At 41.5% G+C, this 26,331-nt stretch overlaps 1 protein-coding gene across 7 annotated transcripts in view; it reads right to left on the bottom strand.

Moving 5' to 3' along the window:
* Positions 1–23,614, bottom strand: part of cacna2d3 (calcium channel, voltage dependent, alpha2/delta subunit 3) — a 37,656-nt gene extending 14,042 nt beyond the window's left edge. For 2 of the 7 annotated variants that reach the window (XR_008572291.1, XM_054785317.1), the window contains exons 1-15: positions 23,425–23,614; positions 22,416–22,497; positions 20,677–20,907; positions 19,303–19,419; positions 14,921–15,001; positions 10,846–11,008; positions 10,283–10,414; positions 8,855–8,915; positions 8,601–8,751; positions 7,605–7,679; positions 7,416–7,505; positions 4,983–5,096; positions 3,504–3,582; positions 1,922–2,055; positions 1,419–1,436 (exon numbers count right to left, since the gene is read on the bottom strand). Coding sequence is in view for 6 of the 7 variants with exons in the window: in XM_054785317.1 (XP_054641292.1) it covers positions 1,419–1,436; positions 1,922–2,055; positions 3,504–3,582; positions 4,983–5,096; positions 7,416–7,505; positions 7,605–7,679; positions 8,601–8,751; positions 8,855–8,915; positions 10,283–10,414; positions 10,846–11,008; positions 14,921–15,001; positions 19,303–19,419; positions 20,677–20,907; positions 22,416–22,497; positions 23,425–23,546 (1,650 nt within the window). In the remaining variant the exon portion in view is untranslated. Of the gene's footprint in view, positions 1–1,418; positions 1,437–1,921; positions 2,056–3,503; positions 3,583–4,982; positions 5,097–7,415; positions 7,506–7,604; positions 7,680–8,600; positions 8,752–8,854; positions 8,916–10,282; positions 10,415–10,845; positions 11,009–14,920; positions 15,002–19,302; positions 19,420–20,676; positions 20,908–21,622; positions 21,679–22,095; positions 22,220–22,415; positions 22,498–23,424 lie in introns of those variants that run through there. The other 5 variants (XM_054785319.1, XM_054785318.1, XM_054785320.1 and 2 more) reach the window with 5 other exon arrangements.
* Positions 23,615–26,331: the final 2,717 nt, after the last annotated feature.

Here is a 26,331-nt window from a genome sequence, read left to right as displayed (position 1 = left end):
TGTAGCCAGTAACAGCAGAAGCATATTCATCCAAATCAACAGTACAATCTTCCCTCCCCGCTGCAGTTTTAAACACATCCCAGTTTGTGCAGCCAAAGCAGTCCTGAAGTACTTGATCAGTTTCTTCATTCCATACTTTAACTGCTGTACGTACAGGGGGAGCTTTTTTAAGAAGTTGTCTGTATGTTGGATAAAGGAATATAGAGATGTGGACACACACACACAAACAATGAACACCTCCACAATTGTCTCCTCCATGTCGGAGTAGGACTGACCTAGCACTGTGCTATCCGTGCTGGTCAGGCGGTGTTCACATGTGTTCAAGCGCACTGCATAACACTCTTAATGCAGAAGTACAATTTGCTGCATTCATGTATGCTCAGAAATCTCAGAAAATACACTCAAAACAAAACATGAATTCAATTTCAATTCTGTGCTCTCTTTGAACGCAACCTCTCATTGCTCATAACAACAAGCGATTCAAATGTTCTGCTACTATTAAAGAGCCTAGTTTCAGACATGTGTGGTCTCTTTTACCTTGGTTAAAATTTGCAGCTCATGTCCTGTCATTTATCTTTCTGTTAATAAAATATAATAAAAATTAATGCAATGGGGTGGGTATTTATGTGTGTCTGTGACTGTTGGGCCTTGGCTCTACTGAGTGCCATTCAAATGGTACTTTCTTTCACCCTGTAAAGTACACCACTTATTTTTTTATAGAGGCTCTCCAGAGGGTCACAGTAGCCTCAGACCTCACAAATAAGCAGCCAATACTGGCTTTAAGGCAGCACATAAAATCTTACTGCACCGAGGCTAAAGAAAATAGATGTGGTTCTATTCCCTACAAAAGCTATTTAATAGCAGCCTTTGACTGATCACAACCTTCCCATTTTCAAGCATGAGCAAGAGGAGACTGGCTACCAAAGCATGTCGCTTTGCTATTCCCTTGCCTAGGCTATACTCAGTGATGAGTGTGGGCATGGTTAATGCTCATTTGTGCACCTTAATGAAGCAAACGAGCTGTAAAATGCAGCGTGTACCAGGCTGACATGACAAAATGAAGAATGGTGCAACCAAAGATTCATCACAACACTGGAAGTGGAAACTGGGATGGTCTTACACGCACACGCAGGCCTCTCCTCCAATGTCACTTTTATTATGGGCTTTAGCAGATAAAATGCAATGGTCCACAGAATGATGAATGGCCTGTCCAAGGCTGAGATAAAGGGGCATACGCACTACAGTTTCCCCACTCCTATGTGTGTAAGCTTGTGGGTGCGTGTGAAATACAGTACATGGAAGTACAGTAAACACCAAGTCAGAACTACACTTCCAGTAATTTGTAGAATAACACCATTAAATAAACCGTGCAAAGCTTTTGTTTGGCTGCAATCAAGAATAACACGCACTGCATTTACCTTGTGTGCCTGGGACAGCTGTGGAGAGAGGAAAAGACTTAAAGAAGGAGCCGTTTAATGAATTCAAGATTGTACATTTTGGACTGACTGTGAGCGCAGCTGTGCAGGGAGGGAAATCCAAGCAAATTAATGACGCTCATAATGAGGAATCATTCCAGCAGTATAACAAGTAGCAAAAAACAACACACATGCACGTTTACAGCTACAGAGAGCTATTAAGAGAACTGTACTTCACTGCATTATGATGAAATGTGTTTCAAACATGGATCTGAGACAGGAGGGTCAGTTACAGTCCAATGCCCGGTTAAAAAAAAAAAAAAAGGCAGGAACTGGGACTGGTTGTTAAAGAAATGTTAGTCTTCCTCCTAAGCACTATTAATGCGCCCTTAAGCAAAGCACCAAGCCGCTCAAGGGTGCAGCATACTATAACAAACATGAAAATAATCATGACCATCCAGGACATGATAAACAAATTGATTTTAAAGTACACACTGAGCACTCACCGCACTGTCAACGTAAGCCTCGGTCCACACAGTGTCGTGCTCATGGTCAATAACCTTGGGGCGGCTCATCACGTGAAGGTACCTCATAACGTTCTCTTGAACATCTGCTAATGTGGAAATCTGACTGAAGTATCCTGAAATTAAAAAACACACCAGCAGAAGGCCAACATGTAAATACATGGAAACAACAATAGCAGTGATGGAAATAATGATTTTTCAGGATAGTTCCTCCCAACCTTGAAGACATTTTATGAACAGTTTCTGCAGGGTTTTTTATTTTCTAATTTTATTTTTACAATGTGCTGTGGGCCAATAAAAAAAGGCCCCTGACCACACTTTGGACACCCCTTTGTCAGGGTTGAGCGTGTGACGTGGTGTCAACTCAGGCAGGCAACCACAACTCTCTTCGACTATGTAGCTTGTCCCTCGTCGTGAACAAACAATGGTAATTAAAGAGAGAAGAGGAGTGTTATTGGAGTTGGAACTACCGGTATTTAAGTTGTACTCACAAAATTTAAAAAGAAAAAAACATTTGTACATAAAGTTGTCCTCTTCAAGTGTTGGAAAACAAGGCCCTCAAATTGATTCTCAAATCAAAATATCGCTACTTTAACTCAGTCGTTGTTACTTCTGTCATTTGAGGTAATGTATATCAATAACAGAAACACAGTGGAAAGTAATTAAATTATTGAGATCTTGTCTAAATGTTATGCAGTTTAAAATACATGAATATATTAGTCTGATGTCTTATATTCTTTATTTTATGAGATAAGCTATGATTTGAAATACACAATTTTTAATCTTTATTTGAACAAAGTCTTGCTGTTGAATCGGTATCACTGATACCAGCCTGAATTTTACTCAGTATCGAATCAGAAAAGAAATCAATGGTATCGCACATTACTAATGAGGGTGCGCACTACACTACACGACTACAAATTAGTCGCATCACTGTGGGTTGGGCATCCTTTACATAAATGCATGCAGCGTACAAAAAATGCATACTTGTTGGCAGGTCTGAAGGCAGTGAAATCAATGCACAACAAAAACGCAACTGTCTCTACACATGCAATTCAAGTTCACCTAATTCACTGCTTATTTAATATTATTAATAATATTTGCCAACTCTACTAAACCCCTTAGGAAAAATGGCTCACTAGTCTAAAGACACAAGGTACCATTTGATACCGTATGAAGTTTACACTGGATAAGTAAGGTTATTTCACAGTGGGGAAGCAGGTAAGGCTTTTGTCCCCTCCACTGTCCCGCTGCAGTTCTTTTTTTTTTTTTTCCCCCTGACAGTGACTTTGGTTTCCAGAGGGTGTTGACACGTGGGAACCATCAGCCGTGAGCAGCTGAGGGAGACACACTCTGACAGGAAGAGGTATTAGAGCAGATTGACCTCTGAACCCCCCCAAGTGCCACTTCATTGCCTCTTGGCAGAAAGAGCCAGCACACAAGCACACGTACACTCCTACACACGCACAAGCACATTTATGGTGAAAGCCTGCAGATCTCCACACATTGTTCACTGCCAACCCATCCACGTCTGTGCTGGTGAATGTTTATCATGCAGTCAAACCTTTGTTGGCGCACGCCATCCATTTCAGGTTATCAGCAAACGCGGACTCCCGTCCAATCAGGTAAGGGAATATGCGTACCTGTGCAGTGAACACAGTTTCAAAGATGAGTTGATTAAGAGATTCAAGAGAGTTTTATTGTCATGTGCATGGTAAAACAGCAGTTATACCATGCAATGAAAATCTTATTCTGTTCATTCTCCCAAGAAACGAAAGAAAACACAAGAAAGAATAAGAACATAAGAAACATAAACACATAAACATAAATACCAATAAATTAAGCAACAACAACAGAAGAGACATTAATACAAGTAAATAATACAAATAAATAAATAAATAAATAAATAAAGTGCTATGAGTGTGTGCGTGTGTTGCGTGTGGCGTGTGCGAGTGCTTTGTTGAGAAGCCTGATGGCCTGTGGGTAAAAGCTGTTTGCCAGCCTTGTGGTCCTGGACTTCAAACTCCTGTAGCGTCTGCCTGACGGTAGGAGTGTGAATAATGAGTGTTGTGGATGTGTGCTGTCCTTGATGAGGTTGTGTGTTCTTCGTAGGACTCTGGTTTTATAAATGTCTTGCAGTGAGGGGAGGGCTGCCCCAACAATGTTCTGTGAGGTCTTGATCACCCGCTGGAGTGCCTTCCTATCACGTGTTGTACAGTTACCGTACCAAACAGTGATGGAGGCGGTAAGGACACTTTCGATAGTGCATCTGTAGAAGCAACTCAGGCTGGGCATGTGTTGCATGTTTTTCATACTGCAATGACTTGAGGCAGCTTATTCTGGTCTCTATCTGTGTACTTCAGCTGTCACAATCTTAATTACAAGAAGTTTCTTTCATTTAGCATTTGAAATCCCTTTTTGGTGCCAGGCACTGAGCATGAGGGCATGTTCCACTGTCCTTTTTAAAGCACAATGTGTGACATTGCCAGTGCTGCATGGCTCATTGGCTCTAGATGCTTTGCTAAGCATAAAGCTTATAGCAAACCAAATGGTTGCCGTATAAAAGCCCTGAGGCTGTGTGTGCGTGTGTGTGTGTGTGTGTGTGCGCGCGCGCGCTGGGAGGGGGACACTGCTTCATAGTGCCCCACGCCCAGCCAAACACTGCCAGCACACATATGCTTGACAGACATGAGGAAAGGCCCCAGAGCTGCTGTTTTTATTGCTCTGTGAATCGCAGAGCAAACAATTTCATTTCATTAAAGCCAATGTGGAGTCTGGGAAAAAAAACAGAGAATGATCTGCACTGCCCTTGAAAGCACTTCATGTTTTACTCCTCATGGGACTCATAGTGGTCTTGAATGTGTCATATTGATTTGGATTTTACATGGGAGACTTATGAGTGGTAATGATGTAAGAAACCAATTCCCCCACACGTCAAACGTGGAGCTCCAGTTGGCATGCAGTATTGAAATCTACATTCGTCTTTGATGGAGGAAAACATGTAATACACATTCCAAGCAGAGCAGACAAATGTGAATCTCACCTTTCTTTCTGGCCAGTTGTACTTCTCAAAAACATCATCATACATTTCCGTTGCCCCGTCTGTCACAAGCATTATGGCCTGGCTGCACACACTACCATGGCCAGTCTGATTGAACTAGAGTAAAACAGCAAAAAAACAAACAACCTGAATTCTATCAGTGTTGTTAGTTACGCATTAAACAAGCAGTGCCAACATTCCCAACACTGGAAATGTTGTTGACTTGGCAGCTGTGGAGTCATCAGTCAATAAAATACAGCTAATGTCCTCGCTAATTGACCCGAGGAGTCTTTATTCTGAATTCTGCGGAAGATGCACTGCAGTAATTAAGTGGATTATTGACCTGTAACTGTGGAGAGGCCACACAAGCTGCACACCCCCAGAAATGACACTAGTACACATTCTTTTATTATTCCAAATGCAATGATTGCATCGTAGTAAACAAATTAACAATGTTAGTGCATGACCTTCTTGTTAGAAAATGAGTTCACTTGTGGAAACATTGAACTTCAAACGAAAGGGGAAACAAGAAAGAATGGCAGTGGGCTTTTACGGCCACAAATACATCATATTGACAACAATGCACCTTTGTCATTAAAACCAGCACATCCTATGGTCCAATCTTTGTATCATAATAGGCTGGCGATAGCTTCATTCTTGTGGGCACGGGGACACGCACATAATTCCAAAAGCTCAAAGTAAAGACGTGTCAATTAATGCAATCACAATTACAACCACAATAATAAAGATAAAGTTAAATGAATACCTATTTTACAGTGTTGCTCAAAACGGAGCATTATTAACTTTGTAAAGCCATGAATAACTTTGTTGTGATATTGCACTGACGTCTCTACTTCCACCCGAACACTAAGCCGTGCAGCAGTTGTGTGCTGCCCACCTGATTACCATATTCATTGCACAACTTGAATTAACCTGACAACTGCAGCGACTAGAAACTGCACTGCCTCAGCATCGGCGGTACTCGCCTGAAAGTAGGGAGATAAAAAACACGCGGCGTGGCTCCTGGCCTTATCTGCTTTGTCTTCCCATCAGGCACGATATAAATCACTGCCATTAATTAGAGCCATTAATTACATTTCACTATAGATGTGTCTGTCTTTGGAGGACGGAACTGTGGATAGTACTGGTGCGTTTCCACAAGACACATTGTCCCAAATACTACCAGTTTGATGTTTTCTTTTTTGATGTAAACAGATTGATAGAAACAAATCATTTAAAAAACGCATCCATTTAATTTCTATTTTTTTCAACTGTTCTTGAAGAGTGGATCCCTTAAAGGGATAGTTCAGATTTTTTGACATGAAGGTGTATGACATCCCCATCAGCATTGTAGTCCATTAACAGCAACTTACCCCCCACTTGGTCTCCTAAGTCCAGATCTGGTCAGATTTCTGTGATGAAGAACGTAGTTCCGCTTAGTTGCTGGGGACAATTAAGTAAAGAGTTTGGCTTCTCAAAACAATATGCGTTCAAAAGATACATATACATTTGCATCACAAAAATGCCTTTTCAAAAAAAATCAGACCTCACAAAACGCTTGGCATTGTATCTGTCTCCCGCTGTATCCCTGCACACTGTAGTCTGTGCGTTCATGTGCATGTGACAAAGACACTCGCATCTACTTCCATGATGGAGCGCCGCGGCCATCTTGTTTACGTATGTGTTCCACAGCAGAAGTAGATGTGAGTGTCTTCGTCACATTCAGATGAACGCACAGGCGACAGTGCGCAGGGATACGGCGGGAGACAGATACAAAGCCAAGCGTTTTGTGAGGTCCGATTTTTTTGAGAAGGCATTGTTGTGATGCAAATGTATTAATCTTATGAATGCATATTGTTTTGAAAAGCCAAACTCTTTACTTAATTGTCCTGGACTTTTGAGACCAAGTGGGGGGTAAGTCGCTGTTATTGGACTACAATGCTGATGGGGATGTCATACACCTTCATGTCAAAAAATCCAAACTATCTCATTAAATTAAATCAATTTTAAAAGTGCATCAGTGATAGATGGGCTTGAGAAATTGTTTTAAAAACTTTCATCAGTTAACACAAGGATTCCCGACCATTCACACACACACACACACACACACACACACACACACACACACACACACACACTTTAGCTATATTAAATCAAGCTATCAAATCAATTTTGGAAATAAGGGTGTTTACTTTCTTAAAAAAATGATATATATACAAATTAATTTTACTCTGACATCACACTGGGGTCATAGTTGGGCACACACAATCATTACCAGCAGTTGCAAAAATGAAAAGGCCAACTATGTGAATTTCTCTTGGAAATTAATAAAGTATCTATCTATCGATGTTAACAAGCTGGGAAAACATATTTCTGGGAAATATGGTAGTGATAAGCGACAGATTGCGTAAAGAAGTTAACTGTCTTGGAACTTACATCATTGAGGATTGTGAACGCTTCAGTCAGAGCTTGTCCCAGCAGCCCAATCCCTTTGGCAAACAGCTTGTCCAGATGCTCACGGAAATGCTGGCACACAACAATGACACAAGTGGATTTAAACACACATCCCACGCTCATTTAAAAGGGTACAATTATTATATAATCATGTGTTTGACCAGGACTCACATCTTTATTGGTTCTGTCTGCCCGCACTAAAGTGCCATTCAAACAAGGCTCCACATAATGAATCTCCTGATTGTACTGCAAACACACAAATACCATTTAGTCACAACAAAAGTCAATAATCACTTCATCTGCACTACAGTACACCTGCACTATCCAATACGTCTATTTTGCACCACTCTTATAGCTCTGTAAACCAACCCAAAGATTAAAGCGGCCCTATCTTGCTCATTTCAGGGGCTGGATCCCACTGGGGGGGGACTATAATAAGCTTCTTTTAACGCAATATATCATAAATCTCAAGGTTGTGTACAGGGTAAATCTGCATTCTTCTCCTTTTGGCCTCCTCCCTGGCCGCATCTACTCTGTTGCGATTGGTCAGGGGTTGAGGGTCAGTTCCCTCCCTCATCCCTGCTCACAGCTGCATAAAGACTGGTTTTGCGCTAATGGATATTAGATATAGTTGAATGCCTATTGGAGAATCTCACACCTCCCACAAACTGTGCTTTGTCCGTGAAGTGGCGAGAGCAGAGGAGCAGTGACGGCGAGGTAGGTCTTTAGCTCCCTGAAAACAATAAACCTCCCATTGCTGCCTCAGCCCGGCTGAGGTACACAGTTCTCACATTGAAAAAAACTTTCTGACTGCCCTTTTCGAGAAAAAGCAAGAAATGGTACTGGAGCAGCGGTTGTCGGTTACCGCTAGACACCCGGCAAGTTGTCATAAACGGACTTCCTCAAGTTGTGATGTGAGAAATTCAAAAGATCTTGTGGAAAGCTTGTGAAGTTCTCATACATGAGATTTAGGAGTAGCATAAAAATGAAAGCAGGAAATAACTTAAAAAACACAGCAATCTCATGATATGACACCTCCACATAATGTATTGCAACATTTTAAACACACCTTGAGCATGACACGACATGTTTCATTAGATTTTTCAAGTATCGAGTAAGTGTAGAGTTGCGATGTACTGTACATAAACACAAAGAAAAGACACTTACTGCAATGATGTTAAAGAAGTCATCATCTCCAAGTGTGTCTAAAATGGAGGAGACGGTTTGTCTGGCGATGGTCAATCTCAATCCTTTCATGCTTCCACTGACGTCCACTAAGATAACAACATCTTTGGGAGATGTAGCTGCCTGGATGTACCTGTGATATGGAGGAGAGTCACAGGCTTTCTTTAAAAACTTTCAAATCTGACAATCAGTAATTCAACAGAACACAGCTGGTGAAAGACAATGTAAAAACGTACCACTTCCTGTTCCTGCAGTCAAAACCAATGACCCCATTTTCATCTGGATGCCACTTTACCCCTACAGAAAAAAATACAAATAAATCCCTTAAAGCTTTATTCATAAAATCTAAGATAAACACTAACGTTTCTAATACAAGGACGGCACCACAGGTTATGCCTTTACAAAGATAATACATGACACAGTAAACAGTCAACACCAGGAGTGTCAGAGACACAAGATTGGATCTAAGAGATGAGATAAGATTTTAACATTACTTTTAAGAAAAATACAATGAGAAAACATAAAAAAATACATGACAATATTTTGCAATCGACTAACATCATTTCTACTATGTTACACTCTTCTGTACTCTGTGTGTATGCTAGTGGCCCAGCCTCCATCCACCGAGACAAAGGCTGTATGACTGACAAAAGGGCTCACTGCCAAGGTGCATGCCAAGGTGCTGAAACCAATGCACAGAGAGAATCCTCTTCTTGCCTGTTTGGAGGCAAGAGACGAGGAAAAAAGACCCGCATGCACATGGCAATGTATTGAGGGCGGCAAAATTATCCAGTTAATTTTCATTTATTGTGTGATTAATTCATTAATGTATTATCATCCCAGGCCATGAGATATTTTTTTACTGAATGAGAAATCTTGTCATGTTTTAATCTCGCGATATCTTGTGACAGCCCTAATAATAAACGTACCATAAAATAAATCAAGGGTAACGTTTTGATACATGTTTTACATTGGATTTCATTAAATTGTGCAAGCAGGTTATGTTTAGGGTCAACAAGTGTAGATTATAACTACTATTTTGGTAAACAAATATAAATAAGAAGTACTAGTATTAGATGTTGAATACATACTGTGTAATTTACATTATCTGACTATATACAGTGTATAAATTCTTACTAGGTTATTAAAATATGTTCATCATCACTGATCATTAATATTCATTTCATTAATATTTGTTCTTCCATTTATCTAAATTCATATAATTTTAATCTATGTATGCAACTCGCACAAGATAATTATTAGTAAGTAAAACAAAGGTATTAGGATATTTGTCCGATGTGATTTTTTTCTTTTATTGGCCTGTAGGATATTACAGTCATTGACACTGTCTATTGTATTGTCACTGTGTCAGTGTTGTTTTGATCAAATACTGGAGTGAACCATCCACACACGTTTCACATCATTGAGGCCTGATAAGTTAGGATCAGGCAGCCCACCTCCCCTTGGTGTGGAGGCTCAATGGCAAATTATAATTAATTACACTCAGTATGTGCACATTCTCTCTGATGGTCTGTAAAATTACAACATTAGCCAAATTACCCTTTTAGCCATTTGATGTCATTTGCTGTGATGGTTCCCTTGAGACACCCCCGCTGCCAAACAGCAAACAGACACACACACACACACACACACGCATCACTCACCAGGGTACTGCCTGAAGAAACCTTTAGCACTACCAAAATACTGCCAGATAAGAGTTGGATCTCTTTCAAAGTTGTCCACAAACACTTTGTTCAGGGCTTCAGACCAGTAGACCCCGTTGACTATGTCTGGATCTGAGGAGATGAAGGATGTGACGGCAGACACACAGAAGACAGAGAAAGAGACATGTAAATGAAATGGTAATGAGGCTAATCATCCTCCTCACAGAACCAAGTGCGTGCTTGACCTTTGTCCTTTATTGACCCCCTTGGGAGGAGACACAAAGCCTGTGACTAAATCATGGCCTTCCCTTCTCCTGAGGACAAGCTGGCAGCAGCCTCCCTTTATGCCGTGAACATAAGACTTATAAGGAGTCCATTACAGCCAAACAAAAGCAGCTCAGGAGTTACGCTTCTCTTTACGCCCCTGACTTGGTATTGATCCCCCGCTTGCCAGCCTTCAATAGCCTCGGACATTTCTCACATTAACCACTTACTCCCTTCCCCTCAGTTCATCAACTCCAAGGTAAAAAAAAAACAAAAAAAACAAGAGCTCCTAGGCTCACCTTTGTTGTACATGTTGGTGGGCACCTGCACCACACTGAGGCTGAGGTTGACTGACAGGTTGTTGAAGTGGTCGTTGGGCTCCAGGAGGAACTCTCCTCCCAGCTCCACGTTGTTACCCTCATTGTCCACTTCATTGATCAGCACAGCGTTGAAGTACTCGTACTAAAGACAAAGTTGAAGATAAGCAAGAATATAACAGACACACCTTTTAGTACTGACTACACACATGGCCGTACAGTAGTGAAGGAAACACTTTATTTGTTTCAAACATATATTTTGTTAGTATATACTGTAACTATTGTACGTTGCTTGTGCTTAGAGTGATTGCAGCATAATAAACTACAGACAGGCGCTCCTCGTGTTATGAAGCACTGTACAAAACTACTGCACATGGCGGAAACATACGTTGCCCATAGTACACTGAGGAAGGACAACATGTACAGTGTGAGTGACCTCGGTGTTCATTTATGTATAACTTCCGACTTCCATCTCATTCATCGGCCAAGAATCTCCTGTATTATTTTTCAGTACAACTCTGAGCTCTGCCATGTACAGAAGTATGCAGACGACACGGCCACTGTGGGATGTAACCGAAGGAGACAGGAGAATGAGTACAGAAAACTGATCCAGGACTTTGTCAGCTGGGGTGACGCAAACCCACTGCACCTCAACACCACCAAGATCAGGGAAATGGTGGTGCGCTTTAGGAGAAACAGGACACACTCAGAACCAGTTCTAATTAATGGTGACCGTGTGGTGGTGGTTCACACTTATACAGTAAATACCTGGAGGTGCATCTGGATGATAAATTAAACATGGATGCTCTGTGCAGGAAAGGGCAGAGCTGTACTTCCTCAGAAGGCTGGCGTCCTTCAACATATGCAAGAAGATGCTACAGATCTTCTACCAGACTGTGGTAGCTATAGTGCCCTCCTGTATGCGGTAGTGTTCTGGGTGAGCAGCCTCAAGACGAAGGACGCCACGCAGCTGGACAAAGTGGTGAGGAAGGCAGGCTCTGTCATTGGCACTGAGCTGAACAGCCTGACATCTGTGGCAGAGCAAAGGCCACTGAGGAGGCTCCTTTCCATCATGGACAACCAGCATCATCCAATGCACAGCATCATCTCCCGACAGAAGAGCAGTTTCAGTGGTTGATTACTATCACTGTCCTGCTCCACTGAAAGACTGAGCAGATTATTACTCCCCCACGCCATGCGGCTTTTCACAACACAAAGGGGAGTGATAAAAACACACACAAGGCTGAACTTACTGTATTACCTTATTATGTATTATGTGTCACTTGAATTTGAAGTGATCTGTTCCGTATTTAGTTTTTATTTATTCTTATTTTTCTTATCTCTCCTATGTTGCTTTGTTTGATTTTTTACATGTTCCAGGTTTATTATAGCATTTTTGCAGAGCTGCTGGAAATGTGAATTTTTCTTGGAGATGAATAAAGTATGTATGTATCTTATACGCTCTATAATTCATCATGAGCAAAGATAGAATGACACTATAATTCATCAGTTACATTTTATCTGCAGCATGCAAGCTCATCTCAACAGCTGTGTCCCAATTTAGAGACAAACCAATATTTAATAACCAGGAAGATGTAAGGATGGACGGCAGGAGGAACAGAATTCCTTGTGTAGTGGTTAAAATTTTCCACGCGTGCAAAATCTGTTCGTCCTGACATGTGCTGCAAATAGAAGTATGGCAACTAATGAAACACCTTGCTTCCCTAAAGGAAATAGTTAGTCAGTGCTACCCTTCAGTGGCTGCGACTTCAGAAGAAAGACCTCTTCCTGCCTGAGTGGCCTCTTTGTGGCCTCCTGCACTGAGAGAAGAGAGCAGATGGAAGGGGGGGAGGCAAAGATGGGTGATGGAGTCGAAGGCTTCACACTCGGAAGGGAGGCTATGCAGGCATCACCATCAAGCAGCTCGTGACAGCTCATACCACGCCTGAGCAGCTCTCTGACGAGCTGCGGAGAGGTGGCGGTGTTGCTGAGGGGAGGGGCTGCAGAAGCTGCGGAGGAATATTGCATCCTCAGCAGAGATGCTGTACAAAGGCCTGTTAAGCGTGAGGGTTATTACAGTCCAACAGGCCACAGGACACTGCAGGTCTCTGCAAGATGTGACTCTGACTCTTCACCACCGCAGTCGGCTGGAGGCCTCACTGCAGAGTGCCACCCTACAGCACAGCCTGCTAAGGCCTGCTGCATAACCAAGCTCCACACAAGGTTCATTCATGGATGCTTGCCATTCAAACATGTATCATCATTGCTCACTTATGATTTATAGCACTGTATTAGATTGAGATTTCAACAAAAAAAATAGAAGTTACCTTTAAATTGGGAGAATCACAGTCAATGTTGGAGAGGTTAATTTAAATAAAAAGTTAAGTGTTTTCCCGAGTCAACAGATCTGTCTTTTGAAAATGTTGTACAGTAATACAACAGATCGATTTTTTCAGAAATCAATTTCTTCAGCGACAAAATCCGTGTGAGCCTGTTTAACAGCCCAAGTAATTCATTTTCTATAACAAAGTTGGAAGCAAAAGTAATGTTAATAAACCTGCTGATGCAGCACCGAAAAAAAAAAAAGATAGGAGACATCATCCCTGATATGTCCTCCCTTGAAGTGGTGAATCCTCTTGGGGTCAATGCAAAAAGCCACAGATAAGAAGGCCCTCTCTTATCTCATCGCAGTCAGTGAAATGGGCCATGAAAAATGTGCGGTGTCACAGAAGGCGGGACTGTCTAAATGATGCCACGAGGAGCAATGTCATGACATCACATCATTAACACAGTTTGATGTCGTATTGTCCTTATTATTTTTTATGGCCTTTAAAATCAAGTATCATCCGGATGCTCCGTACCTTTAGAAGTGTGAACTGAATATTTCCACATCATTCCGACAATTGCTTAAATGTTTTTAACACACACTGCAAGCCAGAAAATCACTTCATAGGAAAACAATGGAAACGGAATGATCATTTACAGGCCACAACATTAGGTACACATACACCATCCAACACGGGAGCTGTGTTCAACATTCTGCCTTTACAAAAAAATTTTTATTGAAGTTGACATTGTTGGAAGGGCATGCTTTTAATAATTGTTTGCAAAGGTGTAAAACTGCACTGTATTACACCAAGAGATGTTTACGATATACTGCACCACTACCAACTGCATTAATTATTATGTTTGTCATTCCAATAAATCTGTATTTTCTTTGAAAAAACTGAGCTGAAATGTGGCTTGGCTGTGGCAGACCAATTTAAGATCATTCATAGGCATGGAGAAATCAGAGCCGTGTCCTGTGATGAATTCCATTAAGGACGTGTAAGTGTGAGAGCAGCGTGAACAGCACAGAGGCAGGAAGTAACAAGGCAACCGAAACACATTCAAATGTTGTAAACGCTTCTATTAACTTTAAAGTACTGCGGTTATTTCAGGGTTTTGTTGCTCGAGTGGATTTCCAATCTGGAGTCATGTACGTGAAACAATGCTCTGTGAAAAAGACTTCCATTTATCTTTGTCCTCTGGACAGAGCGAGAGAAAGCGATGGGGAGGGCGGGAGAGAGAAGGGGGGGGGGCCCCTAATAAACGACAAAAATACTGCATTCCCACTGCAGCGACTAAGGAAGCTCAATGCAGCTTGAAAATCCGCAATGGGAGCCACTCCAATGTCCCTAACACAAGCAGATGTTTCAATCCTGTTGAATAAAGTCTAGAAGAAATCAAAGTGTCCCACCAATCCCACCAGCAAAACTGGTACACCGACAGTCTTAATCAGGTATAGATCTTCTATACGTGTGAAACATTCCCTTCCTTGACTCATGTCAGTGATGAGTGGTGACATCATAGAGCTTCAGCCTTCAGCGAGGACGCAATATGTATCACTGCTGACACCCATGTGAAGGACACGTCTATTACACTGCTTTCACCTCCGCTAATCCCTTTCATGGCCAAATGAATCTTCTTGGTCACTCCATGATAATGCATCACATTTTAATGATAGTGATGCTCTTTTTTTGTTGTTGTTGTTGTTTTTGCGTGGGACCAGCCTTACCTGCAGGTCTGGATTATCTTCGTGCTGATGATGCGCCTCCTCCGCTGCCTCTACCAGCCGCTGTGTAGAGAAGAAAGACATCTGTTAAAAAAAGAAAGAGTACCAGTGAAATACCTGAAATAAACTGTACTCGGGATGGGCATAATAATCAATCAAAGGGTCCCTGACATGATTCAGCAACTCTGCTTAACTGTATGTTATATATTGTTTGTAATCATGCTCTACATCAGGGGTCACCAACGTGGTGCCCGCGGGCACCAGGTAGCCCCCCACGACCACATGAGGTGCCCGCAAGCCTGCTTTTCATTCAGGTTTTCAGTTAATAATGAAAGAACAGTAGAAAGAAATGCATTCTGAAATACAAGTGTGAGTTGTGGACACCAGCATTTTGTTAATGTTCTGGTAAAACAAGCATATTCGCTTTGTTTGGGTTTAAAATAAGCTCTGAAAATAAATGTTACAAAAATGAGTAGCTCTTGGCCATTTTCATTTTGTAAAAGTAGCTCTCACAAGGAAAAACGTTGGTGACTCCTGCTCTACATTGTTCCATTTTTGAAAGCGAATGGTAAATTTGCAAAAATTACATTAATAGCTTCATTTTCATTTTCATTCATTTGGGGTAACACCTCTCAGCTAAAGCAGAGTAAACAAACGCTTGATCTTGGTTCAGTTTGTTTTTCATCAAAATAGTAGTCATGCCAAAACTTGGTGTTGCTGCTGGATGTTGATAGTATCTGAGTGATACTGTAAGTTTGTTTTGTTTTCCAAAAGAGGAAGGCTTAAGACAACAATGTACGAAGCTAGTGCAGAAAACGAGGCAGATGGACGCCCACCTTAAGTTCTGTCCTTTGCAGTGATCATTTCACTGATGACTGCTTCGAAGGAACGCAATTTGAAACAGGATGCTATTCCGTTAATACACAGGAAAAAACATCAAAACAAGAAAGAATGACAACTACCTCAAAGTGGTGCACAAAAGAGTAAGTCATGTCTTGTTTACATAATGTCTTCTAAACACTATTCCACAATAGCGACAAGGCTGCAAAGCATTATACGTTATGTAAACATCTTTTCACAGCCATATGTTTACTGTGGGGGGCGGCGGCGGCAACAGCAAACATTCATAGTCGACGTGAGGCCACATGTACAGGTATAGCCATTAAAACAGGCTATAAAACCCCTTTACATTCATAAAGAAGCTGATTTAAAACAATAATCGAAGGATAAGCAACTCCAGAGTAATTTACACTTACCATTCTGTGTTTTGAAGGCGACTAATCTTCATCTCCATGTCTTAAGGCTTAAGTTCCTGTTCTCTATTTCATCTCCAAATATTTCTTCCTCCTCAAAAGTATGGACACATCACTCAAATCTTCACTATAATCACTGTAAACATCCACTGTATCGTAAACCGCCATGTTTGTTTACCTGTGTGATATTGCCCCAATGACGTCTCTTCCAGAAATGAGGCTAAACTGCGAGAGCTAGCTCGTCACGGCTGACGTCATGAACTTTAAGTGTCATTTTTGCAAATTTACTATTCACTTTTTTAAAAAATCGCAACAACGCAGAGCATAATTACAAAGACTATATAACATATTTAAGCAAAGTTGATGAATCACTGGTCCCTCCAGGTGCCTCAAGGGATAGATTATTATATGAAATATTTCTGAAGAACAACAGCAGTGCCTCTCTTAACATTCACATACTGATAATAATATCAAGAGAATATTCAAACCATGTGTTTTGAATGTGTTAAATAAGCTTTATCTAAAGTTGCTGTGTGCTCTTCACTTTGCCACCCCGGTGTCCGGTAATATATGGGTACTCGTCGGCCAAACTGTTTATCCCTTTAGTGTAAAAAGTGGCCTGCAGGCAGCAGTGGAGAGGTGCTGTGCAGTGATTGATGGCGGGAAGCTGGTGTAGGATTTCACGCAGCGCACCGAGACAGCAGTCACCTCTATAATAACTCCGCTCTACAAATGTGCTTGGCTCTGTGTTTTCGGGCAAATGACGGCAAGCAGGTAATTAACATCTGTCACACATGTCAAAATAACTGCTTTATTAACACAATTGAGGCTTTGCCGCACGCATTCAATTGACCTCATTGGCAAATTCTCCATGTCAGCAGTTGATGAAAGCCAACAAATCCATTAAGAAAAGGATTTTTACTATTGCCGTTACCTTTCTCTTTGTTTATGAGCGGCCCCTTTTTACATAGCAGCCAAAACTGCTGCTTGGATTCATTTTAATGTACAAAAAAAATGAATCCCTTCTCTTCTCTTTTGTTGAAACATCTCACAGCACACAGTGTAAATTTACAGGAGGAACTGTAGCACAGGCAGGCTGAGATAAACGTTATCATGCCCTAACAGCCCCTTTGCAGAGGTCGTAGACAGGCTGCTGCAGCTCAGGCCTCTGATAACGCAAAGCATCAATCTACTTTTTCCATTTTCAAATCATTCATGGCATATTTACAGCAGTATAAGTAATAATACCACATTTCCTCAAATAGTTTATTTACTCTACTGCAGTGAAGTAGACATCTAATTGAGAAGAGGCATTTATTTGTACTTGTGTAAGGGTTGTTGCTTCCGTGTTATAATGGAAATGGAATAGAACATTTCTCCAATGTTGTAAGCAACCCACAATGCGTGTAGAAGCTAAGCTTTAGATACGAGCTGTACTGTTATACGTCTATTCAAGTTTGCAATTGCCGCACGGCTGTGAAACCATGCTGATTTATATTTTGTTTCTACTGGATTATTTTAATTGATGTAGTTCTCATGGGTTGGAAAATGGAAAAGCACAGATTACTTAATGCCATGGAGAGAGAAAAAAGAGAGAGGCATTTATCTGTTCAACTAGACGCTGCAATAATTAAGCACGGTGTCTATCAGAGCAGAGGCCACTATTTAAGGAAACATACATTTATCCCTTCAGGGTCTACCCCTGAAAAAAGCTTCTAATCAGCTTCAGTCCTCAACATTTGTTTGTTTTGTTTTTTTAAATCATTGTTGCTTACCATAATTTTTGGACTATAGAGCACACCGGTACATAAGCCGCACCCACTAAATTTAAACAGAAAAATAAGGGAAGAATATTGTACATATGGGATATTTTGTACACAGAAAGATCCATCCATCCATTTTCTATGCCGCTTCTCCTCATTAGGGTCGCGGGGCTATGCTGGAGCCTATCCCAGCTGACTTCGGGCGACACGCGGGGTACACCCTGGACTGGTCGCCAGCCAATCGCAGGGCACATATAGACAAACAACCAATAAACCAATTAACCTAACATGCATGTTTTTGGAATGTGGGAGAAAAACGGAGTACCCGGAGAAAACCCACGATTCAAACCAGGTCTTCCCGATCTCCAGACTGTGACTGTGTGGCCAACATGCTAACCACTAGACCGTGTGGCCCACACAGAAAGATGTTAGACAGAAATGTTTCTTTAAACTTTTGATTAAATAAATGCTTTATTCCAAACAGCGTGTAATACGGCTAATTAAACAGCGCAGAAAACCCGACTAGTTAAATAGTGCCAAACAGTGCATGTAACACGGCTAGTTAAGAACAGTGTGTGTAATATAGCTAGTTAAACAGTGCCAAACAGTGCATGTAACACGGCTAGTTAAACAGTGCTGAACAGCGCACGTAACACGGCTAGTTAAGAACAGTGCTTGCAACGCGGTTAGCTAAACATTGCCGAACAGTGCATGTAAAACGGCTAGTTATTCCCTACCACCACTCGTCACTCCTTAGCCCCAATGATGAGATGTGAGACGCTTTTCTTATTTAAGCTTAATATCTGCCGCGGCCCAAGCAGTCCAAACAGAAGCTGTAGCAATTCTACACTTGATCAAACTTACTTAAGATTTGTCGGATCAAAACACGATTGCTGTACAAGACTTCAAAACATATTAGCTACCGCTTCACATGTCCAATTCACTACTTCCTGAAGCTGCACTTTAAGCATCGTGGGAAACTGTAGTTCTTTTAGCCATAAATTAGCCGCATCACTGTACAAGCCACAGGGTTTAAGCGAGAAAAAAGTAGCTTCTTATACACCGGAAATTAGTGTAACCTGAAAAAAACTAAACGTAAATGAAGAAGTGTAAAGTGGACTGTTCGGGGTGGAGTTATGCCTTGTATATGTCAATAAATTATAACAATAATTTTGATCAACATTTAATTTGGATCCAAACGGGTCTCTGCAGAAATGTGCTATAAAATCATATAAAGTACATTTTCTCAGTACATTTTTAAATAAATCTTTTAATTAGCTTGAGCCCTTATCAGACTGATGGGTTTTTGGTATATTTTTACATGGGGACTCACTATTATAACCATAAAACAGCCAAAAACTCAACCTACCCTGGTGGCTTCTGCTTTTTTGCGGAACATTTCCTCCATCTTCACAGCCAGGTTTTTCACCAGCTTCACACCATCGATTTCTTCCACTCTGACCGTTTTTCCTGGTGGCTTGTATTTCTAGAAACAAGCAAGCAGCACCAGCAAACGTTAGCGATCTCTTTGGGGGCCACTCTGAGCACACGTGGTTAAACCAGTTAAATAAGTGTCCAATTAGGCCTGTCAAGAAAGAAGAAAGCTTCATTATCACTTTATCTGCAACATTTGACTGCATTTTATGTGTCATAGCACCCGCCCTGTAAGGAATTCTTATACAAGGATTATAAGCCTTCGAATGTTGACAAAATGCAGGCAACCAGCCGGCCTCTGATGAGACGCTTGAGAAGACCCACTATCCGACACCAAATGATTGATAGTCTTTATCTGGTCGCAGTCACTGGCTTCACACGCTGCTTCCTTCTGTCTGACTGCATGGTGACTGCCAAGCTGGGGGGTCCAGGGATGGGCGGGGCTGCGTCCAAAAGGCTACGCATGGTAAGAGTGTAATTGAAATGAGTCCGAGCAGAGGAGAAAGATAATAACGTGTCAAGCTTGGCTGATTCCGGGTAATGAAGTACACCTCACGTAATGCTGATTCTGCCGGATGCACTGGACCACCGGTGATACAGAAAGCTCTCCACAGCTCAGAGGACTATAACATTGCATAACACCTCACCTGACAGGCGCACAGACTGCCCACTGAGCCACATCACACACCTCCAATAATGTTATCCAAAGATAAACACAGCCGCAGCTGCTTGTAGACCGTTCAAACACACCGCAGATTATGCGGACGGGACGGGACGCACACAAAAACACACACACTAGTACATGAGGCGACAAATTACCTACTGAAAGGAGGAGTGCGGGCTCGCAGTGGAGCAGAACAGTTCATTTCACGCCTGTCCTCCTCGCCTCAGCACCCAGTGTCCCTTCAACACCCCACTCCGCCTTCCCGGTGCCGCCTCCTCTCATCATCAAGATGAGATTAAGCACCATCCATCAACAATCAACACCGATCATGATTATTGATCAAAATAATGACAAGTTCATAAGTGAGCACCAGGGGCCGGGAGAGGCTCCCCCACTGTGTTTTCCCTTTAGCTGAAATCATAGCATCTAATGATCAGTCTTAATGACCGGGCCTAACGACCCTTCCAGTTCCCTCACAGCTTGCTGCTTTGTGCTGACTGGCTCCTGACACGCCTCCATGAGCAGGAGCCAAAGTGCTTACATCCACACTAAAAAAGGCAACAAACCTGCAGGGCATATCACTATATGTTCATTAAACTTTCTAAAAAAATGCAGATTTGTTTGCAACCCTGAATGCCACCTCACCTCTGGGCACGGCGGGCCCTGGTTTTGAGCCTGGAGTCGCTTTCTGAATGCCGTCTGTATGCTCTCGCCATATCTGCGTGGGTTCACTCTTGTGGTCCCGCTTTCATCCCATGTTCCGGGACATGCAGGTGAGAGTCTGGAATTAATCCTGCTGCCGCCTTTGGCCGGGGAGGAGGGTGTCTCCGTGCTGGAGTTGGTGCCGGGACGCGGCGCTGTGATAGCCCACAGCTCCTAGAACAAGGAGAATGGGTTAAAAGCGAAAGATTATATACTTTTGTGATGAATGCAAGGGGACCTGGACAGGCCAAAACTCAAACACTCAAATATCCCAGCCATCAGTCACTCACAGGACACATCAAAACAACCATCCATTCACAGCTAGGGAAAACTGCTGTTTTTGGGATATGGTAGGAAACCAAAGTACACAGAGAAAACCGTGCACACACTAGGAAAACATTGAAAGGATCAAACCCATATCTCCAGACTGTGAGGCAGATGTGCTATCCACTATTCCACGATGCTGTCCAAAGCAGATGATGACTTTGTAAACTAAGATAATATACAGTACAGTACTTTTTGGATGAATGTAAAGAGATCTGTGCAGGCCAGTAATCAAGAACGGGACATTGTAAATCTTCATTTTTACCAAAGATTCCGACTTTTCTGCGTGTGAAAATAAATTCACCAGCGGCAACTACCACCGTAGTTTATAAGAATGATCGAGAATACATTTTAATAACATGAATTCAAGGCAATTCCTTCCCTGGCTAGTAGCAATATGCTAACTGAGAAAGCTAACACTATCTAACAACTAAAAGCGACCTATTCAGCGTGAGTTCGCATTTTTCTTGACAAACACAACTTACAAAACAATTATAAGTATACACAGAATGCTAATTTAGAGTTTTAAAATAGCACCGAAGACTATATCTAAGTGTCACATTACCGCTAATGGTGATTGAAGCGAACTACGTCGCAGCTAATGAGTGTCATTCATTACGGCCTAACGAGGAGGGGCGGGGCGAAACCTGGTCAAAAGGCACGTGTTGTGCGCGTAGTGCATTTGGGACTTGTAGTCTCAGTTGCTCTTGCGGCGTATATTACAGCCTTTGCAGGTAAAATTGCGCCACATATTCATTCACGTTTAAAAAGTCTTCACCAGCATAAAAATATTTCTGTCCACTATATGGCATGACAGAAATAATTAAGAACCACCATCTTACATTGTTGTAGTTCATTAAAATTGTTCACAAATAATATTTTTTGTTTACTGAAAGTCTCTGTCTTGTGTTTTATTCTGATTATTATCATGATCAACACATGAAATTATTCGATGAGTGAAAATGTCTTCGTATGGTATGATAGTGGACCTGTATTTACTGTAAAAAAAAAAAAATGGTAGTGCCCATCACAAGTCACCTGATGCTCACTTCTGCCACCAAGTGGTCCAAAGCACATCTACCGCATTGGCCTTGTGTTGGTTGGATGCTAATGATTTTCATTCATCCTATATCAACCTTCCTCCAACACATACTTGTTCAGTCTACCTCCGTGTCACATTCATATCCAAGACATGGAAGCTCTTGACTGCAGGGAGCATGGGAGCCGGATGAGGAGAGGAGGGATGTCAAATCAGGGTTGTGGTTAATGGGCCGTGCATGGCAGGTGCATGGAACACACATGGAAAACTATCAGAATGCGTCAGATGGAAGGAAATCTTTCCACCAGACACTGAATACCTTTTGCAGCAGCTGAGATCCAGAATATTTGGCAGAAATGGATTTGATTTCTCCACCAAATGCTGAAGCCCAGAGTTTTACACTGTAAGACACAATTAAGACAAACGAAGATCAGATCAAATATATTTAACAACCTGCCCTCTTTGCAAAACGTTTAACCAGTTTTTATTACTTTTTACAATGGCCCACGGTCCACGTCCTGACCTTCACCCATGCCTGACACCTTACTGTAATTATGATGATCTACACTGTGCTTTAAGCCTAAACTTTCTTGCAAACTTCAGGCTTCTGACAAGCTGGTTAAAGGAATTAGTCATTATTTCTACATGCAAGAACACCAGTCATGAAAAAAAATACATGACGTATCCTTTACCTGCCTTTGTATGAAGAAAACACCTTTGAATAGAATAATATTGGCATGCAACCATTTTAAGGGACGTCTTAAAACGTAATAATTATACTGTAATAATAATTATTTACATTTGATGTACAATTATGTTATTTTAGTGTAACATTGTGTAACAGAAATTGTGTATTTGTATTTTCTTCGGCTTATAATCAAGTTTATTTTTGCTTACATTTTGTAAAAAAAAAAAAATGGATTAGACTTTTAAAATATCCCGCTTGTGTAAAATGGCAGTGCAACAACCTTTAAAACGAAATTCTGAAGCAATTCTACCCTTGCTTTATATTTTTTAGAGGAAAAAAGGATTTATTTTCGATTGCACGACATCCAATTGAGCAGCGTTTACATTAAAATAAGAAAAATGCTTGTAAATGTTTCACTAAAAAGCTTATTTTCCCAATCTAGTGAACCCCCCTTTCCGCATGCATGCATTCTTACTTATTTGTAACATTTAATCAATGCAGGAAATGAAGAGAAACAGCAACTCATTGAACAGTTCCCTCAACATCTCTGTTCTTCCACAAACATGCGGCCTGTGTGCTCCGTTCCAAATATTAGAAACACGGATGCATGCGGACTACACATGTATGCTTTTACACTCACACCGACAGAGGGATGCCCTGCTGGGACGCCGTCACCTCCATCAGCAGCACGTTCAAGCCCACCAAGACGCTGAGCAGGAGGCGGAGGACGCTGCAAGCGCCGTGAAGAAACGTCATGTTCATGTCCCAGCAAAGAGGACCGATCCGGACCAGCAACCCCCTCCCACTGAGCCCTCTTCTTTTCTTCGTGGGCTTCGTTATCCTTCTGTGAACAGACCCCCAGCCGCCCCCGCCCGCCATTCCCCGCCGCGGAGGAGAGAGAGAAAAAGAGAGAGACTCGTAACACGTTATTGGCTCTTTGTTTTGCTTTGTTTTTCAATATAAAAGGAAGAATTCTTGTCATGTAACTAATGCGATTTCCGACATATTATTGATACATGGAAATCATATATTTTTTTTAAAGTTACATTTTAATTTCATTAAATTAGTTAGAGTTATTGGACTTATTTATTTAGATGTTTATTTAGTTTTTAGTTGTGAACACATTTTTACCAAGCACCTAATAGGACACTTTTCAATACATACAGTTCAATATTTTATGTACTGGTAATTATAATACAATCAATACCTCTCTTAACTTCAGTAACTTAAAAAAATTCTGATAGTATATGATATAAAAATATATATACAATATCAAATATGAGCAATATGTATACATATGATAGGCCTACAAACACAAATATATAAAGTATATATATATATATAGCCTATATATGCAGCCTATATAACATTCATTTTTGTATTGTATATATTATATATACTGAATTTCTTTGAAAATATCAAATAAATGTACGTGTCTTGCAATTTATATACACACAATATACAGTATATATGTAATAATTCATCAGATATTGTGGATGCATTGTTTATGGCATATCACACTATATACGCAGCATTTAGGACCCAAATGAACAACATGGCTTCAAATAAGTGCCTCCAGTTTCATGAAGGCGACAAACTGGAGCTGTATCATAAAATGTGACTCTTGGATTTGAGGGTTTTCTGCACATCCGAGACGACAAATGCACCAAAACATCACGCATGCATTATGTATGCAAAACTATTTGTAACTCACACACTTCAAACTGATCGGTTGCCAAGTGGTTCCTTTTGACTCTTGTGCAGAAGGGATTGATTCCCGGAGTACAGCAGGTCATGTGACCCTGAACAGGATCAGTATGGATGAACACATGAAGCTGGGATTGTTTGCTGGATTGAAGCAACGAGAGCACGCAGGTTTTTAGAGCGTTTCCACGGAAGGTTTTAGTGGCTGATTCATGGCAGAGAGAGCACTTTTCTACCCAGCTACATTATGCATCTCATCAGCTGTTTCACCTGAACACAACACATGAGAGGTTAAGATGCGTATTCAGTCAAAAATAACTCCGCTGACCAGAGAAACCAGCCACCACTGGCGGCAGCGCCACCACTGGCGGCAGCGCCGCCACCAGCTGCCGTGTTTCAACCTGAAGCTTTTATTTGTTCGGTAATTGCGTCGTACATCAAAGTTGTGAGGAGCCCCGAAATGTCTGCAATGTGGCGATAAGGCGCCGTGACCTCACAATGCTGACTGCCTCTGATGCTTTAATTAACTGTCCAATAAAATGCCAGGGAGGGAGTCCTCAACTCAAACCTGCTCGAGTGTCCTTGGGCAAGTCTTGGCAGTCCGTTGTGGCAGCTCTGTAGGTGATCTGCATAAACGCAGAATCACTTCCAATGAATCGGGACTCCATGAGGTGCCGAACTCTTAACCCAAACAGTTGTAATCCCCGTCTTGACTTGAGTGGACATAAACCTCTTAGAAGGTGAAACACGGGACGCCTCCAGCCGTGTTCAATCCTGGGCGGCTTAACCTTACACCTCAAGATCGTAGTCATTCAAAGGAGACCACCTCTGTGTCACTCCAATCATGTAAGTGCGGCTTGGATAACGGCTTTACTGGAAAGTAGATGTACCACAGCCCTGCCGACATGTTACATGATGTTCTTCAAATAAAGGCTGAAGCGCTTTCTTCACCCGCGATGTGTAACACATTTCATTCAGCTATTTAGTGTCAAATGTACAGCTTCTCTTGGATGCAAACATCAGCGGCACAGGGATTAAACCCTGTGGAACATTTTATGTACATTCTACACACAGTAAATAACATACAGTATCACTTGGCAAAAATCATACACTCCTGATAAAAATGTTAAGAGTAGCTGAAAAATGTGAAGAACGTACGTTCTGCACTGTTGGATCTTAAGGAGGTTCGAAGCAGAGCTTCAAAATGCAAAAAGAGGAAATGGGAGTGAGACACAAAATGTTTAGAGTGATGGCAAACAAGCATTGCAGTGAAATATGCTGTTCATCGGCTGATCAAAAGTTTAAGAGCACATTTTTGCCAACATTTGGCCTTTTAAAGTCCAATCATTGAACATGAACATAGTGAACACACATGAACACACGTCGTTCGCTTTTCTGTGCATTCTAAAGCTATAACAACAGCTAAAAAGAGGCAGTGTAATGAGATGCCCCATTTACATAATGTGACCTGCATGTTAACCAAGACATATAGCGACATTGTTACTAACATTGTTACGCCCAAGAACTACGTTACTTGCATGGTGACACGATCGATCGATCTACTACACTGGCTAGCTACTAGGCGGCTAGCGACTAGCTTCACCAAACACTGGTTCACAATGCCTCAGGCCACTGGTGAAAGGTAACGCTACATATTGGAGCTGCCACCACTGCTGCTGTGTTTTTGTTTTGAGTTTGGAAAAGTTAACGCTAGGTGTAGTGTTCCTTTCTATGTTGCTATGTGACATCAGTGCACCCAGGAAGGAAGTTCCGCTAATGCTTCAAAAGAGCAAAATATGTTATGCATGTTATCATGAATGTAGCTGCATATAAAACCATAAAA

Source organism: Dunckerocampus dactyliophorus, chromosome 8, assembly GCF_027744805.1.
Source record: "Dunckerocampus dactyliophorus isolate RoL2022-P2 chromosome 8, RoL_Ddac_1.1, whole genome shotgun sequence".
NCBI lineage: Eukaryota > Metazoa > Chordata > Actinopteri > Syngnathiformes > Syngnathidae > Dunckerocampus > Dunckerocampus dactyliophorus.
The sequence above is the reverse complement of the archived record's forward strand: the minus strand, read 5'-3'. Positions and strand labels throughout refer to the sequence as shown.